This window comes from Coloeus monedula (assembly GCF_965178545.1).
Source record: "Coloeus monedula genome assembly, chromosome: 4".
Taxonomy (NCBI): Eukaryota; Metazoa; Chordata; class Aves; order Passeriformes; family Corvidae; genus Coloeus; species Coloeus monedula.
Genome location: NC_138784.1, coordinates 21,692,733 through 21,713,558, shown reverse-complemented (window position 1 = coordinate 21,713,558; position 20,826 = coordinate 21,692,733). Strand labels below are relative to the sequence as shown.

General features: G+C 38.2%; 1 protein-coding gene across 2 annotated transcripts in view; it reads right to left on the bottom strand.

Annotated features, from left to right (window-relative positions):
- Positions 1–154: 154 nt before the first annotated feature.
- Positions 155–20,826, bottom strand: part of WASHC4 (WASH complex subunit 4) — a 39,227-nt gene continuing 18,555 nt past the window's right edge. The window contains exons 15-34 of one of the 2 annotated variants that reach the window (XM_082280781.1): positions 20,282–20,407; positions 18,859–18,966; positions 17,079–17,225; positions 16,892–16,971; positions 15,900–16,005; positions 15,049–15,165; positions 13,854–14,022; positions 13,560–13,714; positions 11,956–12,030; positions 11,039–11,143; positions 9,455–9,589; positions 8,601–8,709; positions 7,848–7,914; positions 7,048–7,134; positions 6,388–6,535; positions 6,130–6,226; positions 5,454–5,650; positions 4,355–4,454; positions 3,072–3,147; positions 155–2,316 (exon numbers count right to left, since the gene is read on the bottom strand). In XM_082280781.1, coding sequence (XP_082136907.1) covers positions 3,080–3,147; positions 4,355–4,454; positions 5,454–5,650; positions 6,130–6,226; positions 6,388–6,535; positions 7,048–7,134; positions 7,848–7,914; positions 8,601–8,709; positions 9,455–9,589; positions 11,039–11,143; positions 11,956–12,030; positions 13,560–13,714; positions 13,854–14,022; positions 15,049–15,165; positions 15,900–16,005; positions 16,892–16,971; positions 17,079–17,225; positions 18,859–18,966; positions 20,282–20,407 — 2,196 coding nt within the window. In that variant the 3' untranslated portion in view covers positions 155–2,316; positions 3,072–3,079. Of the gene's footprint in view, positions 3,148–4,354; positions 4,455–5,453; positions 5,651–6,129; positions 6,227–6,387; positions 6,536–7,047; positions 7,135–7,847; positions 7,915–8,600; positions 8,710–9,454; positions 9,590–11,038; positions 11,144–11,955; positions 12,031–13,559; positions 13,715–13,853; positions 14,023–15,048; positions 15,166–15,899; positions 16,006–16,891; positions 16,972–17,078; positions 17,226–18,858; positions 18,967–20,281; positions 20,408–20,826 lie in introns of both variants that reach the window. The other variant, XM_082280780.1, reaches the window with a different exon arrangement.

Genomic DNA, 20,826 nt, shown 5'->3' with positions numbered 1-20,826 from the left:
TTTATTAACACAGTTTTATGTACATAATGTTCTCTACTCACAAACCAAAGAGACTGGAGTAACAAAATACCCTTTTGTACAATGAGTTAGGAAACATTAAGTAGTACATTTGGTCCTTTGTACCTGAGAAGCTGAAAACAGCTGTTGATGGACGTCTGACGCAACTCAAATTTCCTTCTGGTTCCAGACCTGCAGAATGTGCCCTTCAGCACCATGGTGTTGCTGGGGCCACGCAGACCCTTGGTGTCAGGGCTGACAGGGTGTCCATGCTCTGCTTCCACTGCCCTGCGAGGGGCAGGGCACTGCAGCCCCGGGCTTGTGGCATACAGGGCACTGTGACAAGAGTGTGCACGACCCCTGGCAGAGCAGTTGCTGCCACTTCCAGCAGCCTTGGCACAAGGCTGGACACCTGAGGGCAGTGGTGGCAGCTGCCTGCTGGGGGTGAGAGCCTGGCCTTGAGCCTATTCTGACCCTATCCTGAAGGAAAAAACCGCTCGACATGTTTTATGTCCCTGCAGCAAATTCATCACCCTCCCTTCTGGCACCCCTGGGAGTTCTGAGTGAGCACGTTTGGTTTAGTTTAGGGGACTTTTTGTTTTAGCTCCATTGTCTCATCTCCAGACAACGAGTTAGGGTTCATTTGGTTCCTGTAATTGCAACAGGAGGCCAAAAGCAATAGAAAGAATAGTAGCACCACAGCATGAATTTTGCACCCCTTCCATATCTTTGTGGGGAGACAAAAGGATTTAATGCAACTCAGTGTCACATGTGACATCCAAACCTAGGACCCACCTTGGATTTCAGATGAGAAAAATCTTTCTGCATGTCTATGCTGCTACATGACAAAGAGAAAGAAGGAAATACAAACTACAGTCCTGTATTAGCAAGAATAGCTCTATTATCACTGTACATATTTGTGTATGTATATATTTTTGCCGCATAGAGTATACATTCAGTCCTCCCAGATTAAACAGGCGTCTATAAAAATAGTCTATGTCTTTCCTCTAGAATTTCCATCACCAGAACCACGTGAATTTGTTAACCACCGTACATGAAGACAGTGCTTAGTTCACGTTATGTTCAGCTGCAAAGTCTTACCTTAGCAAGATAGTGTCTTTCCAAAAGAAAAAAAAATGGAGGAGGGAAAATACAAGTGCAGATTAGAGTGTGGGCTGTGTCTTGACTGCACACAGCGCCCTAGCAAGGCCATCCTGGGGGAAAGGAACACCATCTATGTGTGATTCTGCCGTTGCTGTGGAAGAAGGAAATGCAGCGCTTGGCCATTCCACTCCATGAACTTACATGACTTCAGCTGAGATGGGAATGTGGAAGGATGTGCACAGCAACTGCAGCAGGATGGGAAGCAGCAGCAAGAATGCTGATCTCGGCAGTGCTACTGAGCGTTCAGTGCGGGCACAGTTTGGTCAAAAAAAGTGTACACAAATTAAAAAAAAACCCCTGTATCAAAGTAAAAAAGCAAAAATATAAATCAAGTAATGCAGCATCCTTTAGGGCAGTTATAATGAATTAAAAATAAAAACTTTAATGAGCCCAGCTGATTTTAACAGTCCATGAAGCTTGTGTGTCGTGTTCTCAGAACCAACAAATGGAACGTTTGTATCAGTCTGGTCTTTCCAGTTGCGACAAAACATTCATCCTTGCTGTCTGAATGTTGAAGTGACTGGCAGGAAGGGACGAATCAGAAGTACATCAGGAATTGTTTTAACCAGTCACCCAAGAGTGGATGGAACAATCTGAACCATTAAAACAAGTATTAAAGCAAGTTTGGTCTAAAAAAACAGGAGTGCCAAAAAAACCCCCAAGGGTAGTTCTCTCAGCTGCACTGACTGGAGTAGTTTATTCTGGTTGGTAAGACCTAGAAGGGTGTTATGTTCTGGGAGATTAAAACACACCTGTGTATTTTAATAAAAATGGTGTTTTCTTTTAAGCTAATTCTAGCTACTTAAGTTAGGAATCCAAGTAACACTTGCACAATCTAGAACCTCTACTTGCAGGCATGGACAGATGTTATATAGAGTTCTCACAGTGTTCAGCAGCTTCTGAGCCTGCAGTGTAATTACTGTTAATAATCAGGCATGTAAGACTGTATGAACAACACATGGTACAATAGACCTACAAAGGCTAGGAAATACAGAATTGAGGCTGAAATTTGCAATTAGGCACAACATATTCATGAACTGTAAGATCACTTAATAGTTACAGACACCCATCACAGTGTCTGGTCATAAAAGGAAGAGCTGATTGTGGTTCTGTCTTGGCTCTGGATTTCCTTACTTCTGTGGATGCAAATCAGACCTTCGGTATGAAATGAGAAGTAATTTGTTATGTTAACTTTCCTTGTTTTCCCATTCTTTGATAAGGGGGCAAAAACAGGGGAAAATAAATGCCTGACAGGATCCTAAGTTCCCACAGGACAAATACTATCTATAGTAAGAACAAGGTGGTTTGGAATGAAACAGTAATAAGCATTTCCATTTTGTGTAATGGATTTAACATACATTCACAACATACACTGTTACACCCACAGTGTAACCTGTGACTGCATTAAATGCAACAGGACTGCACAATGACTGGACATCTTACCACATGTCTGAATAATTTTTTGAACAACAGATACATCCAATATCTGGATTCAATTTTTTTTCTCTGGTTGAAGAGATGCCAGTTCAAATCTTGGACCAACAGCCTATGGAGTTTGGGGTTTTTAAATGCTATAATAGAGATGCGAGAATGCATCTAGAAATAATTAAGGATTTTTTTTATCTGCACATCTGTACTTTAAAATAACTACCTCCAAGGTCAACATTTTCTTAAATTATTTTCAATCTAAAGAAAGTGCTGTAAATAATACAAACTCCTGAAAAATAGGAGTTTCTACAGGAAATACAGACAAACACAGACCTAGCCTCACTGGATGCTAGTATACTACTGTACATTTCCTCTTGGATTTAACAGAGCAAGTAAATCAAATCTAGAGCTTTTACCCCTACAAAGTGTTACTGATGAAGACAAGGACATGAGTTATTTGAGTAAGTAATCATCACCCATACCAGCCATGTCATTTCACAACAGGCTCTGCAGGCGTAGAGTTAGAAAGATCTCCGTTGCTTGCTTTACCAGATTCTTCTACAAAAATAAAAAATAAAGACATGGATCATGTTTAACACTCTATTCGAAACAGAACCCCTCAAATCTTAGCATATATATATATGATGCTGATGTCATAGCAACATCTGATGCAGAATTTCATGGTCACCATATGCAACCAGACCTTGCAGCACAAGAAGTCCTGACCCTATGAAGAAATTCATATTTGGGGTGAAAGGTTCTTCAATCAGCAGTACTTGTCTAAAAATTACATATACAATGCTCACACATTTCTCAGAGTCCAAATATCATGGTAGAAGACATAGATACTACCATGTTCAGAACTTTCCACCCTGGTATGCACCTCCAGCTTTACTCACTGCACAACACATGCCTGGGGAACTGAACAGGTGTCATAACAGAGAATATTTAATCTAAAATATAATTAACTGATGTTCTTCAGAATGGTCTCCTACAGACTCCAGAACAGCACATCTATTCTTACCACAATGCTTGGAGTTGTTTGGATTTGTGTTTGGTGGGCTTTTTCTTGGCGCTGATTATTTATTTGAGCAACTTCAGTGAATATGATCAAATGTAAATTCATGCCAAAAGATTTTTTTTTCTTTACAAACTGTTTTTCTCATGTAGAAAAAACCCGAATCTTTTTCTCCAGTAACTGTAATCTCACAGGTCACCTGTGCCTTTGTCAGAACCACAATAATTGGAGAATTATTCACCAATTCAATTTTTAATATACTGCTCCCCGAGTTTCTACTTGTGACTGAACTGCATTTCTAGATCTTGATCCTTAGAAGTACTCTCATTTCTTTAGAAAGGATTTTCCCAAGAGAATCTTTCAGAATTCATGAGGGAGAATAGACAAGCAGGAATAGAAATGCAAAAGACCCACATTACCTAGTCAAGAGACCACACCACAAATTAAGATCTTACTCTTTGAATACAGAATTCAATAGGAGACCAAGTACATCATAAACATCTGAATATATATAGTAACTGCATCATCTGCCTATGAAAGTTGAAAACCAGCTGGTACAATGGGTGAAAACCACTTTATTTAACACCAGCTAAGGCTGTCATTGTCAACACTGGTAATTGACGAGGTAAGTGTGATGCTGACCGACCCATGAGCACGAAAGCAGCTATGAATAAAACAAAAAGGACCTTCCCTATTAGGGCACACAATCTCCTTAGCCAAAATGTTCTACATACAGCATTCACTCACCTTCTTTTTCTTTCTTTTCCTGGCTTTCTTCTGCTGCAGTTTTATCTGCTCTGAAAAAAATTCTTGCACTACTTAGTGAGAAATAAAGGAGTTCAAATTCCTAAGGGAAAAGAGAAAGAAGAGGAGCATCAGAGTATCACAAGAATGAATTTGCAGACCGATATAAATGGGATTTTTCAGGAGCATCTTAGGCACCTAGATTTCAGTATCTAAATCACTTAAATGCTCTTGAAAATCCTTCTCCATTCATACCTTATTCACATGCATTTTACAAAGCAAATGTCAGCCTTTACATTAAAGGGCAACTTTAAGCAAAGCAGCATCACTGCAATCCATCACTGATCTGCTGAGGCTGAAAATGAGATTTGTAGCAGCAGTGAGAACTTAGAGCAACTTGCCCATGGAAAACCATGCAAGCCAGTAATTTAAATGGCTACAGGCTTGATCAGTGTCTGAACAAGGTTCAGTGATGTGGTTTTTTAAACACAGAGGACCAAACACAGTGCACACTCCTGGATACCATGAGGGCATACAGGGCCTTATCTATTTCAACAAGACATTACAGAATGTAATCATGGGCTGTAAAACTAACCAATGACAGATTTGTCCCATAGGCTTCTCCAATCACGAGTGAGAAAGCAGCACACCACAGACAAAACCTGAGCTTCTGTGCTTCAAAATTCAAATGCACCTTTCCTCTATTTGACAGCTAATGCATCATTCCATTCAGCAGCTCAAAATTAACACACAGGCAACTCTGAGGGTTCACAGCGTTATGTGAAATCTTTGTCGTTAGAAGTTTAACCATTCTCTCCTGTTAAAGCATTTCTGGTTTAGTTGCATTACATTTCAAACTCCATGGGACAAAGAATTCCAATCAACCAGGTCTTCAAATAGCACAAAAACCAACGGCATTCCCTTCACGTCATACACCTCAAGTATTTATGCTCTTTTTGCATTTTTGCTGTAGAGAATGCTCTGGATTTTGCTCTCAATGAGCTCCATCAGAACACAGTGACATGATTTGTGATGGATAAGCGCTGAACCCAAAACAGAACAGAAATTGTTACCAGAACAGGTAACCAGGCCCGTGCTGTACCTGTAAACAAACTTCCAGCCGCTTGTGGGTAAGGTTCATAGTCTGTAGTAGTTTTTCATCTTGATTAGAGGACTGCACGTTCTGTTGCTTAGCTACTGCTCTTATTTCCTTCACATACTTCTCTCTAACAGACTGGAACCAGTGCAGAGAATCAAACTCCTGGTACTGATCCAAAAGCTTCAGAATGTAAGCCACACCTAGTCATTGACAAACCATGTACTAAAGTCAACATGCAATTTGCAAAACATTTTGTGAATGTCTTTAATGGATGAGCCTAAGCTGATAATTTCATGCAAATATAATTTAAACCGTTATTAACTTAGAATTATCTATCAGGAAAAATCACAATAAAGAACAAGCTTAAATTTTTTAAAAACCTCACAACTTATCCAAATACTTGCATTCCTTCTCATCTGGATGAGAACCACAAGTTTTGAAAGAAACTAGGAAGCACCAATATATGTTAAAACTGTCTGCTCCCATACACAGCTATTCCATGTTTAGGAAATTCTGAACACAACCATAACCCTCAAATCCATTTTGCTGAAGCAAAGACAAACCCAATTAAATTATGGAATTTTTAATTATGGGAACAGACAAATTATAAACAGAACTTTTCTTGCAAATATCCATTATGTTGGCTTACCCAAAGGCTAGTGAGGGTGCTGAAACTTACCCATGGCAAACCCATCATCAGTGAAAGCTGCTCCACTTTTGTTCTTCTTATTCAATTTCTCCTTGCAACTGATCGAATGCTCTACAAAATTGAGGGTCTGAAAGAATGAAAGGCTGTCTTGGAATCACAAAGAGACTCACAAATTTCCCAAGGCATAGCCACGCATGCTACTACAGTCTAATAACAAAATATTTAAACACAACCCTGATCTGACAAGCCCTTTTTTTAAGTGAGCCCTGGTGCAACGCACACACTCACCAGGGGGGGAACAATGATGTAGAAGTTCCGCAAGTGCATGTTCTTGGGGCTGCGGAACTCGGGAGCAAAGACATCCACCAGCATTTTGAAGTACTCGGTTCCCTCTGCAAAGTTCCGGGTGAGGTCACTGAGCACAGAGTCCAGCTGCCTGCAAGGGATGAGCAATGGGTTACTCAGTTCTGCTAAAAGTCCCTTTGCTTATCCACCTCGGGGGATAACAACCTTCTCTTCACCCTTTGCCTACATCCACAGTCCAGGATTTGGAAGGGTACCCTACCTCTACAGCCCATTTGAATCATGTGTCTTTATTTAATTTTCTCAGAAAAGGTCTATGAATAGAATACTTGCTTCTTTTTTATCTAAGACCCTGAACATTTTAGAAGTAGAGCTCAGGCACACGGCGACGAAAGCTTGTTAGCTTTTAAACAAGGATTTCTTCAAGAAACCAGGTTCTAAGTGTCTATTACTATCAATGCTACTTCACATTTTCTAAACAACTGCTTCTATTTGCTTTGCTTAAAGCAAATATTTTTGCATAAAAGCAGCTGAACTTTTAATATACACACACACAAATAACCAATAGCTGCATTTATAAATAAAAAATGACAATTCTCTCATCCCACCCCTGCCCCAGACCTCAAAAGCATGATGTTAGTGTACCTTGCTGCTTTTTGTGTTTCTTCCGAGAGTCCTTCTTCTTTCACCAGCTCTTCAAAGTTAACAATATCTTCCAGATCAGGAACAAACCTGAAAACTCACTGTTTGTTAGGATTATGCTCAACTGTCTGTGTTCACTGAAGTATCTACCCCAATTTATAATTTACTTAATTTCATCTTCGGGGCTTGAACTACTTACTTCAAATTATGTCGTATCTGTCACACCATTCTCATCCAGGCATTATTAACCTCACTTCTAAACAGACATCGTTATTTGTACTTCTGTTTTTACTGGACTACCATCTCCTCTCTCCAGCACTTGATACTCTTGGTAACTCTAAGTTTACTATTACTTGCAAGAAAACGAACTATTTCTTATGATGTAAAAGTTACTATGTTTTCATGACTGTTCATAAACACAGACAAAACCTATACAGAAAAAAGTATGAAAGGAATGTGTTTTCCAAGTTCCTCAAGGTTTGTATTACTTTTCTTTAATGCACCCTTGAAATTATTTAACATCACAAATTGCTCGATTAAGGACTAATGTCTTACATGTGCATTCTATTAACTCTTTTGCCATGTTTTCCCATAGAATTTGTGGGTTTTTAGTGATTTATGTCCATGATTGTACAGTGCTGAATCCCAGCACTGTCTTCAATAATTCCACTTAAATGAAGGCATATAAAGGGAACTTTTCAAAATGTATGGGGGATAGGTAAGGGCATAGGGAATATCAGCAAGAATAGAGAGCAAGAGGAAGAGAAGGAGCAAAGAGGAAAATGAAATATTTGTGGAAATACCTAATTGCACTACTACAGCAGTGAAGTCCACCAGATCTTATCATTCGTACATAGCCCATAGCGTTGCCTTTAAAAACAAGAAAAAACAAGGAAGCAGTTTATAATTACTTAAATACACACACACTCTCACAGCCTATGGGAGCTATGAAAACGTAAATTAAAGTTGCCGTGTAGTTCTGGCAAAGAACTTGGCTCTGAAAGCCGAGTTATAAAAGTTAAATTGAACCCTGCTATCAAAAGTCTATGCAGAGAAATAAAACAAAAACACATCATCAAGCAAGGGTTTGTTCACTTTTGTATAAACTCTTTTCACTGGGCACATTAAACACTTGCAAGTTCAGATCAGTCCTGCACATCTACAGCATCAGTGGCTGAAAATAGCATTGTCACATCATGCATTACTCAAGGATACTTCAGCAGGATGAATGGCCATTTTTTGAAATACATGAACTTAACAGTAATTGGTTTTTACTAGGAAACACACTCAACATGGATAAAAGTCAGTTGCATAACAAAGAACTGAAAGGGAACAGGAATCTATGCAATCTGTAACTCTCTTGGAGATTAGGACATGCAGTGGCCATTTCTGTGCAATTAGATGAGAGCATTTATATAGCATGGGCTACAAGTGAACTACTTTCCATCTGACTGGAATTAAATCTACCTTTAGCCTGAGCTAAAAGGTCAGTTACTAGCTGATGAAGAACTCTTCCATTTAAAAACATTTATAACATCTTAGATAGCATTTCATACCAATTTGACTTATGAGTTGTCTGAACTGGTCAAGATAGCTCTGGCCATCTGGGGTTATTCCAAGTTTTCTGATGCCACGGTTGAATTTATCTGCTCTTTCAAAGGGATACTAGAAAAAAATTTTAGAATAATTTGTAAGAATAATTACCTACCCTTAGAAAAAAATCTTTTCATCACATCAATAGAATTCTATTTGTAATTTAGTTTTACCCCACATTTACAGCTTTATTTTTTTATAAATCATACACCTGCTCGTCTGTACTAGTTCACAAGGCTCATTTTACTGAGTCACTTCTGCAAGTTGACAAGTGAAATAGTTTTACTGTGAACAAGAAAGTATTCCTAAAACAAATAAGCCCTTGACATGCAAAGAAGCTAGCAGTCTATTTTACTAAATACATTGTCTCTCCCATTTTTGAGAAAATTTTCTAGCATGCAAAATCAGACCCTCACTCCCAAATCCTGACATACTGGAATGAGTATTTTGAATCCAAAATGATCACATCATTTTGGATTCAATTCAAGTAAGCTTATTGTTCAAAACTGAAAACTCTTATGCATGAGTTGGACCAGAAGTTTAGAACCTCCAATAGACTACAACTCCATCAAATCATCCTTAAGACATGGAGAGAATGATTTTAGCCAACTCCATATTTTCAGAGCAGACAGAATGAAACAAAGGCCTCCTGAACACAGGTATTAGTAACACTGCATTTTGCTAGGACAGAAGCTGTCCCTTTGTCAGGGGATACACATTTAAATAATAGGAGTGTTATGGTTTGGTGCACCTTCAGTCACATGAAAGTAGCACTTCTTTTAGCAAATTACTCTACAGCCTTCAAAAACTACTATACCTTGTGATCATTTTGATCCTTGACTTCCCTGAAGAATCTGATGTCTTTGATAAGTCTGGATTTGATATGTTCATCATACATGAACTGGCTAAAAATGTAAAACTTTTTCCTCAAGAATTGGTAAGTGAAGTTTACCTAGAAGACAAAAAGAAAGCAAACAGTCAAATCAAGAAAGTTAGCAAAGTAACAAACACATCTAACACCCTGTTTTCACCAGATGCCTAAGTAACTTCTAATGCAAGTTCTCAACTTACTTTAATTTCACTGTTTTCAAAGAATAAGGAAAAATGAAAAACCATTCTCCTGGAAGGTCTACTCTCTTCCAGGAAAGGCAGAGGGACCAAAGGACAAGTTCAGTATTTCAGTTGATCACCTGCCCTACACAGCCATTAGTTTGTTTGGAATATCCTGTAACTGTCCTTTTGAAACAATACAAGCATCAAGTTGAAACAGGCAGACATGACCAACTTCCTCAGTATCTGCATAATCTCCTGGCACCATTTTTTCACTTCCTCAAAGTTTTCTAAAACATTTTCTCAAAAGGCAGAAGTACACTTCTATGGTACATATCTCAATACTTCTCATGTCTGCAAAAATAACTTCACTCACAATCAGAAGTGAATAAATCTACATCACCAAAAAATAATTTGAGTAGCAGCATTTTCTGAAAAAGTCCCCACTCTCCCACAAAAAGTGAAACAAATCATTAAAACTTTATTTTTAATAATTCCCACTTCAAAAATAATGACTTGAGAGTGGGTTGAATATTTTAGCAAGTTCCTTTCTTTTGGTTTTTTTGGGGGGTTTTTTTGGGTTTTTTTGTTTGTTTTGGTTTTTGTTTTTTGGTTGGGTTTTTTTTGGGTTTTTTTTGGGGGGGTTTTTTTTAATGGAGCCAGAAGAATAGAAAAAAGGAAACAGCAACGACGTGGAAGTTAAGCAGCAGACTGGAAAGCACTGACCTGAAAACACCTTTATCATTGTATCCAAACTTGAGAATCCCAATGATAAAGTCCTGCTGTAGCAGACACAAGGCACCTCTTTGCATTTACCTTGCAAAGAGGCAAATTTCTCTCTTTTAACAGCCTTTGGCTGTTAAAATGGCCACCTACACCTCAGACATCATTAAAAGCCTTGCAATAAGAAGTCAGTTTTCCAACAAGTGATTAGAGTTCTGTAGCTTTTATTTTGCAAATTGAAAAACTGATAGTTCTTAAGCATAGCAATTACAAAAAGAACTTAAAAAATTAACATTGCATTTTCTCAAGATTTGCTTTAACTGCAGCAAAAGTACCTGTCTACTAAGCAGCAAATCAGGACATAACGTCAAGAACAGTCCAACCAGAACATCTGACTCTCCTTTGATGTAGTTTTAAATCTCTTCATAAACTTTTATGTAACAACTGGAAGTGATAACACTCCCAACAGATTGTGATATCCATTTGTGCCATGTCCAAGAACTGATTTGTTTTATTAATTCACACAGAACATTACTACTGCATTATTAAAGCTACATAACCAAATAAACTATTAGGAGATGCAAGGAGGAGGTTTATGTAATCCAACAACAGTGCCAAAGATACTCACTGTTGTGTTCATGATTCCTGTTCCGTGAGTTCGAATTGAATTAGCAATGTGTCGGATATTGATGGTGTTCAAGTGTTTGTTATTACTTGTTCTTTCAATGAAGATCTGGGAGGCAGGGAGGGAAAAATAAAGTTAATTACCTAAAACTGGTTCTGTGATAAATTACTGATCTAAATAGCCTATACCTTATTTCTGACAGCAGCTAATACCTGGTACTTAGGGAAAGAACCAAGAAAATACAGCATGGATACAATGAACTTCATCTGGTAAATTTTTCTGATTTCTACAGCTGTAATTCAACAATTCCAAGGCAGATGTTGCACTCAAGACTCCCATATTTATTGAGATTATATCCTACATTAAGGTGTCTAAACTCTTTTGGCACCTGTTTGTACTTTTGACCCCACACAGACCACGGCAATGAGTTCCACTACTGAATTATGAGCTATGAAAAAAGTACTTCTTTTCTTTCAGGAAGCCACTCATTTTTGTAGTGGGCCCCTCATTCTCACATTGTGAGAAACCCCAAAGGTTTGCTCTCTGTCCATGTTCTCCATGTCAGCCACTGCTTCATCTCTCCAATAACCCATTTTCAGATACACATTTTTCAAGCTCAGAAATCATGTACTTACTATGCCCTTATGGAGCAGCCAATTATCCTTGCTGCCTTCTAGCTTCACTAGAAAATTGACATGGAGTGATCCTACTGCCATAACATATCCAAAATATGCTACACAACAATCTAGAAGACCAAGCCACAGCATCCCCAAGGGTGTTTATCTAAAGTAGCAGTACTATTTTATAGCCTCTCACTACACATGTTCAGCCTGGACTTTTCTTTCATGTACTCTACTCTGCATTTCACAATCCCTTCAAACTGGAGCCAACTGCCTGGAAAAGTATGGGAAATACCTTACCTGATTGTTCAGATTGTAGAGGTAGCGGGATACAAAAACATGAATATTTCTCATGATTTCCAAAACATCCAGACCCTGAAACAATATTATTTATTGAGAATGACTATGGTAAAACTTCTTCAAGAACAACTGACGCATCTAACCACTAAGGTGCAGAAATACTGTTTCTGCAGTTACTTGAAGGTATTTTAGAAAGCAATGGTTTTTCTCTGCAAAATGAAGAACCTCTTAACACTTTTTGTTCAGTGTTTGTAAGATAATGCTTAGAGGAGAAAAAAGCAGCTCAGCTCATGTTTTAACATTTACACTTCTGCCTCTTTCTTTCCAGCTTCCCCTGAAAGAGAGGAATCCTCCAGCCTATTCCACAATGCACAATTAAACAATAAAAAAACTAAAAATTGAGATTTGTCTGTTTTCAGATTCTAAAATATAGAATCTTGCCTTAGAGATTTCTACAGACATATAGATGTCTATGGAGAAATAAGCACCTAGCTACTTTTATTTAATATTGTTTAGCCCAACCTAAAAGACTGAGGTTTGCTATTTACAATATAAATTTTACAATTGTTTACACATTTTTCCCTAAGGAATCCCTTAATTATCATTGGGCCTAGAGATGATGCTATTTAATTTATATACCCTATTTCCAGTTGTGCCAGGGATTTTATCAGGCTTTTGAGGCTGGGGGTTATGAAGTGTGGGGTGTCTTTGTTTTGAAGTAAAGCTCATACCAGAATGAATGTTATGAAACCAATGTCATGAAATTGTTTAATTCTTTGTAACAATGTACTGACCAAATACGGCCAGTAGAAAACCAAAGCTGGAAACAGAAGCTGATCTACAGCACCTTTGTGCCAAAAACCCAGCTGGAGTACTTAGTTCTACACCCTCTTTCAACTTAGGAAGACACAGCCATCACGAACATTAGCAAAAATGGGGCTGTGCTTCTAAGAGCTTTCACCAGTGTGTTAACCCAAATGAGGGAATGAAGCAAACTGCCAAAAATATCCAAGATATTAAAACTCTTGAAGGAAAGTCTTCGAAATATAGACCCTGTAACAGTGAATATCATCACCATTAACTTGATGGCACTACAACTTTATTCTGAATGGCACCATGTTTAGCAGCTTTTAGGAGGCTCTAAGTCACTCTCCTATAATCTAATTCACAGATGTCCAAAAGTCCTCCATGTCCAGCCTGGGAAATAGCTTCTCTTGATGATCACGAAGCAGAACCTGCTAAAAAGCTAGCAATAAACTAGGGGAAAAGACTCACCACTCAAAGGTCATTCCATACTTTTAACAGTTGTCTGGATCTACTGCTTGCCAAATTGCTAACTGAATTTTCAAGAAAACATTCTCTGACTTTGCATACTCAATTAATTTCATTATGTTAAAAAAATGAACAATACAAGCCCAACATGATATTAACTGATATCAGTGTGATCTCCAAAGGTAGATAAAGATCCTGCCTCACAAATCAACCAGAAATTAAAGGTCACTTATTCCAAAGAGTTCTCTGCTCTTGGGTACTTTAATTTCAATTACTCAGTCCTATGACAGTGGAATGGAAGAAGTTCTATTCCTGTCCTGTGGGCACTGTACCTGCTCCAGAGTCTGGCTGGGAAGGTGTGCCTCAGTCATACTTAAACCATAGCGCTGGGTTGCCAAGTTTCTCATCTCACTGTAGGTGGCCCAGTCGTGAAGAGCTACGGTCGTTAAGTTGTAGAAGGTCTTGTCCAAGTAATGAGTTACATAAGCTGTGAACACACAGAAGGATGAACTAAAATAATGCTACCTATTTAGTTAGGAAAGTGTGGAAAGAAGGGAAAAGATATACAAAGCCAAAGTATAAGAGATGAAAATAAGAGAATCAAGCAAATGTACAACTCCCCTCACCTTTTATGTCAATGAATCGATTGAAAAAACGTATTGGGTTCAGAAAGAAGAAGTGAGCCAGGTCCTTCATGCCAACTCTGAAGGGGTTTCTGTCATCCAGCTTCAGGTGTGTGTGAACTGATAAGCGCAGGTCCTTTTCTATCTCTTTACACAATTTGTCCAGCAAGTGCTATTCAAGAAGTTTAAATTTAAAAAAAAGAAAACACACCAAAACCCCAAACAAGCATACAAAAAAGCAAACCACAAAAAAATGGTGATGTTCAGTGTCCATCTACAATGCTTGGTTAGCAGAATCAACACTTCTCTGCAGATATGTGTAACACTGATGAAACTAGTGAAGAAAGCTTTGCTTTGGTAGGGCCACACAAGTCAAAGTCAATAAATACTTGGGAACCAGAAAGAGATTCATTTCCTGTGCTCTTGTTCCAGTACCCAATGGCAAGAAAAAGTTACACAGTTCAGAAAAGGTAAAGGTGTAACTACTCAATGCCATCTTTTACATGACTAAAACTTCCACAGGAGTTTAACACAACTTACACTCAAGTATTCTCATTTCTCATTTTAAGGGGAACTAGGCTTAGGGCTATCTATCTAAATAGTACGAACTAATTCAGTGAGGAAGAGTCTTACAATAAGAAATTTGGTCTGATTCTCTGAATAATCTGTAATGTTTGGTCTTGAACTAGTCAAATAAAAAGCATAGTTCAAAGGTTAAAAACTAGGACTCGGGAAATCCAAATTTGCATTTTCTTTGTAAAACCTCCTTCATAATTCTAGATAATAATTCAGTCAAGAGGCCATTTGTATTTGCAGACCCTTCACTACTAAAAGCCATGCATGCACGCTAAGAACAGTAGCATTTATTTTAGGCATTCATCCAAACAGAAGCTAATCTGACAAAAAGCACTCCTCTGTCTGCACAGTCAAATCTGTAACTGAAGTTTTGTTAACTTACATAATTTTAGAGTGCAGTATTTTCATGTTCCCAGCCAACACAGATATCATTAAAAATGGGTCTTAACGAACCAAAATCATCAGTCAAAATAAACACTTTCTTATTTATTAAAATAAAGAACCAAAGTTCTCTGTGCAATTTTTACAGATCATATCAGATTTGCTATACAGTAGATGTTAATCTGAGCTAAAGATATTTCAAGCACAGTGCTGTGTTTAATTCCCAACCACAACCAATTACCTCATTGAGCACTTCCATGATTTCTTTGTCATAGCATTCCAGAAGCACCTCATAAGATTCCAAGTGTCTTGCATGCATCATAGCAGGTACACAGTCCCGTAGTGCACTAAACATATACTTATTAAAAAATATATATTATTAACAGATAGATATATCACCAGCAACTCAAATAGAGTTCAAAGCTAACAAAAATCAGAATCACTAGTCTGCCCATTTTTATTAGAAAGGGACTTCATAAACCCTACTGAAGTGTCATGTCCTTAACCTGAAGTATTATTTGCTGCTGACTGGAAGATCCTAAGTATTAGCTATTTCATCAGAAATTATTTGCGCTTTATTCATTTCAGTACTGTACAACCATGGAACAGACGATTGATTTTTATCAGGATTATCAAGCCAAAGCATGATTCACATCAGCAGCAAGTACATAGTACTTCAACAAGGGGAGAAGAGATGAGGGGTGGGAAAAGCTACAGGACAACTATTCAACACAGAATCACTGAACACAGTGATACCTGCTTTAGAAATATGTAACCACAATGACAAACAAAGGTTTTTAATGCTGAAGTCTAGCAGGTGTTCATTTCAAATTAGAATGAAGAGAGGAACAAAGAGACAGGCACAGAGATACAGAATTAACAACAGCAACCTGAGATTTTTTAAAGAAATCTAACAGATAGATTTAGAACAAAGATTGCTTTTACATCCCCCAGACTGAGAGAAATGTCTGACTCAGTAGTAGCCAGGGATTTACTTTTTGAGCTTTCCATTTAAGAGCTTCAGTCTAAGGTTTATCATCTCTTCATCTGAAGCTGTCACAACAGTTAGTAAGTTGTAACATTACTACTTACATGTAGTCTAGCAGAATCCACTGCACTTTCATAGACATCATCTAAATAGATTGGAAAGATGGCTCGATGCCAGTACAAGAAACAACAGTCACATTGTGCCCGAACTCTGGAATAAAAGATTAACTGTTAGACACAGATTTGGAAGAAACCATTCTTCTAACACAGTGAGTGTGTTTTAACTAAAGACAAGTGCATTTCAGGCCCAAGTTTTACATCATTATTTAATGTTCCAGATGCACTGACCTTCAGAAGTTCCTTGTTAAAGAACTTTTTATTTCTTTTTTTTCCACTAGCCTATTTATAAATAAAAAGTACCTGCTTTAGTGAAAAGATTTACTCAGTCTCTGAAAGATTTAAATCTTACATTACAGCGAAGTCCAAAACAACCATTTTCTTATTACATGTCTTAATTAGTAGCCTAGAAATCAAACATACATTCTCTAATTTTCTCCTGTGAGTCAAAGGAGAAACAGGCCTCTCCCAATACAACTTGTCTACATTATTCCCAGGATTTTATCTCATGAGTCAACCACTGAAGGTGTTTTTCTCCCTCCATAAAAACTGCATGGAACCCAGATATTTACCTGGTTTACAAATGGCCAGCACGGTATAACTTGAGTGTGCACTGAAACTACAGCAGCAGTGAAAACATGGTGTCACATGTGAACTAACAGCCCAGTCTCCCAAACAGACTGGTACTAACTCATAAATTTTGGGGTTGAGTTAAGGGGAACACTTCAGCTTATCATAAAACCAAGTCATCCAAGAAAGTGATAGAATTTCTAAACAATCAACAGTCAGGTGAAATATAACTTGCCCAAAGACAAGTGAGCTTCAGACCTAACTCTGGAATTCTTTCTGTCCATCCCTGGTCTACAAAACATGCAAAAAATCTCCACCAGCATGCAGAGACCAGATTTTGACATTCATACAGTGAAGACCCGGCTGCCCCAAGACACTGCTGCCTTCTATATACTGCTGCCACTGCTTACCTCTCTGTGAGTTCACTGATCAAGTCCAGTTTTTTCAGAACTAACTGAAGGGGAATAAGTTCCTCATCTTTAAATGTTTTCTGTAGAAATGAAGAAAAAAAAAATAAACACGAGATCACAAGGATGATATTTTTTCATAGGACACTCTACCAAACAAATGAAGGGCTGGAACAATCATGGCACTCACCATCTGTGTTCCCACACTCAGTGCAAGGGAAACAATCAGTCGCCTCTGTTTCGTACTTGGCCCATTTAGGGTGTTCTCAGCCAACACTAAAGCAGAGAGGACATCCAGGCGTTGCTCACTGTACTTTTTATCAGAAATTACCCTTTTCTTGATGACAAAAAGACACAGAAATTCAGAGAAAAGTTACCTAAGCCCAAAAGGCAATAGCTTACTATTTCTTCTTTTGTGGACTTGTCATAAATTGAGTATTTCTGCAAACAAGTTATGTTTTGTGAACAGAGGTAACTGAATGCAGATTCACTTACTCTGTCAATTTAGTGATATTACCTATCTATAAACTTGGAATATGTGCAGCCAACATGGACATAGGGTAGGTCATACAGTACACAAACACTGTGCAAGTTGCATGAGAGCGCATGGCAGATTTAGTTCTAACGGACATGTAATTTAAATTTTTAATCAATGACTCCCAGTTGTTGATAACAAAATTCAGTTTACAGCTGAAAAGCCATGAGACATATAAACATGGTAATAACGACAGCTTACAATTTTCTACAAACTCTAATGTACCAGGAAGATGAAGTGCAAACTTATTTGCATGAACAAATGAAAGGAACCAAGTGTAATGGCAAAAAAGTGGAAGTCACAGATGTATTTGTGAGTAGCAGAGGGACGCAGAAGAGGAAGTTTCACAAAAGAGTTAAATAAAACATCTTCCACACGTGTTGTGTGCTCAGCATGAAGCTCCTAACCTCATCTGCTGTGTGTCTTAGACCTTACACCACTTAGAAACAAAGCAGAGCAGATAAAAAGAGCAGTACTAATGGATCCTTCTATTTACCAACATTTTGCCTTTTACATATTTTCTGATAAGTAGTCAAAATACCAAGGACGGCTCACATATGTGTTCTTTCCAATATCCTTCAACAGAAGTCTTAGCATATTTCTATGCATTTAAAAATAACTGTAATGTAATTACAGATACCATTTGAAAAGTTTCTGAAAGTCATCTCTCTCATATATATGTGTACTCTTTGAAGAGAAACAGTTTTTCTTAGTAACTTTAAAGTTTGGAACCTCTTCAGTTCATGCTATTCCTGCTACATATATATATATCTATATATAAATTTTTTATAAGTACAACTATTTTTTTGCTTACCCTAGAAAATATAGAGATGCCAGATACATAAATTGAGATTACAGCCAAATAAAAAGGAAATTTAATAGCTGCACCAGTAACAATAGCATACATCCTTTGTAATTCTGCTACTGAATGTGATGAAAGAATAAAACCAATCAGTAATACATCAGAACAGGCATACTAAAGTCTCATTTTCCCATTTGCCCTGAATTCTGAAATTCAAGATTTGATAAGCAAAAGAAGCCATTTTATCCCACAATGAAATAGAGAATTTATGCCCACAGTAGGTTCCTGTAAGCCATCATGTACTTCTATTTTTCCAAGAAGACAAAGACTTAAATAACAGGCTGTTTGCTTAGACCTGCAACAGATTGCTTTATAAATGTGCATCAGAAAAGAGGTAAGCAAAGGTCAGTTTGTGAAAATTCACCAGAAATAAAATCTAAAAAGAACACAAGAGGAAGATGACAAGAGATGCAGCAGTTTAGAAGAAGAGGTGAATCATTCTTGGTCAAAAACCAGATAACCATCTATGCTGTACAGTTTTCTAGGAAGAAGCTTGGAACTACAGGAAAGCTTATAAATTTTGAAACCACTTAGATAGGACAAAGATTAATTATTAGAACTTGGATTACATACCTTGGCCACAGAAATAGAGTGAAGAGCCTGATACTGCAGATGCTGAGTGATGTGTGTCACAGAGTCTGCCACAACCATGCTTCTTCGGTAAAACATATGTTCTATTGCCTGAAGTCAATCCCAAAACACGTTAGTTTATGTAGTTACTAAAACTGCTGCCTTTAGAATCTGGCTTTATGTGTGACTCATCCACACTGCAAATACAGACTCTTTCCACTTTGTAATGTGCTGCTACTAGCATTTACAATTAACCCTTAGAAACCAAGAAGACCAAGCTATTCAGGAGCATAAAAAAGTTTTAGGGTTGATTTAAGTTTTGTTGTTTTGGGTTTTTTTTTTTTCAGTTTTGTTCACCACTGCTTCCAGAATTTATCCCAAAATAGAGTACCTTTCTTTTGGAAAAAATACCAGGAGAAATGTGCAGTCCCCCATCTGGGGAGGAACAATCCCCCATATACCAGTATATACCAGGAATCATCCACCATACCAGGAAAGCAGCTTGGAAGGAAAGAACCTGGGGGGTCCTGGTGGACAGCAGGTTGAGTGCAAAGCAGCAATGTGACCCTGTCCCAAAGAAGACCAATGGTAGCTTTGGCTCCAGTGGACAACACTTTGCTGGCAGCTCGAGGGAGGTGACCCTTCCCCAGTTCAGCACTGGTATGGCCACATCTGGAGTGCTGGTCCAGTTCTGGGCTCCTCAGCCCAAGAGAGACATGGACACACTGGAGACAGTCCAGCCAAGAGCCATGAAGATAATTCATGGACTGAAGCATCTCGCATGTGAGAAAATGCTGGGAGAGCTGAGACTGTTCAGCCAGTGGAGAAAAGGCTTGGAGGGGAATCGTATCATTGTACATGAATACTTGGGGGGAGGGTGAAAAGAAGATAGAGCCAGGCTCTTGTCAGAGGTGCCCAGTGACAGAACAAGGGGCAATGGGCACAAACAAACACAGAAGTTTCCCTTTGAACATCAGGAAATGCTTTCTTACTATGAGGGTAACCAAGCACTGTCACAGCCTGCACAGCCTGGCTGCCCAGAAAGGTTGTAGAGTCTCCACCCTTTGAGATATTCAAAAGTCATCTGGCCACTGCTCTGGACAACTGGCTCTAGGTGTCTCTGCTTGAGCACAGATAGGATGGACCAACGACCTCCAGAGATCCCCTCCAACCTCAATCATTCTGTGACATCAACTAAGGAAGCCAGTTAGAAGCTATGAATAAAAAAAAACCCAAAACAAACAAACAAATGAACAAAACCAGTCCTAGCCCTCCAAATCTATTCTCTAACCAAACCACTCACAAACAAGAAGCCAGGCATGCAAAACCACTTCCCATCACAGTTTTTTTTTTTTTATATGGGATATTTGGTCAATGTTCTCTGTAATTCCTACATGAAATAAACAATTTTCATCCAGTGACCTACCTTCAGAAGCTCCACAAGTCTGCACAGGGCTTTTACTGAGGTTTTGGTCACAGGTTTTTGCATTGACATGTAAAGATTCATTGTAGTTTTAATGATGGTGCTAAGACTGTATGCATAAAGAAAACCCTAAAAATAAAATGAATACAAGGGGAAGAAAAACTAAAAATTAATATTTCCACAAGTCAATAAAATAAGTCCTCTCTCTGTTTTGTTTCATACATGACAGACAGCTAACTTTTGCCCCTGCACAACAGAGAGCCTAGATCCCAAAGCTGAATGAGACCCTTTTATTAGCAGACACTACGAAACTGCCTATGACTCATTAGATCATCTGATTAACCTCTTCTAAAGCCATTCCAATTAAACACAGGTTAGTGAGTTGAATAATCACAGAGCCTCAAAACAATTTCAGTCTATTGTAAACCAACCCATCAAACAATTCCCAACTCACCAAGAAACATCCCATCACAAAAACAATCTAAACCTTCCAGATTCTGTGGAATAAATACACTGACAGTATTTACAGTTTTACACTTTCTAAATAG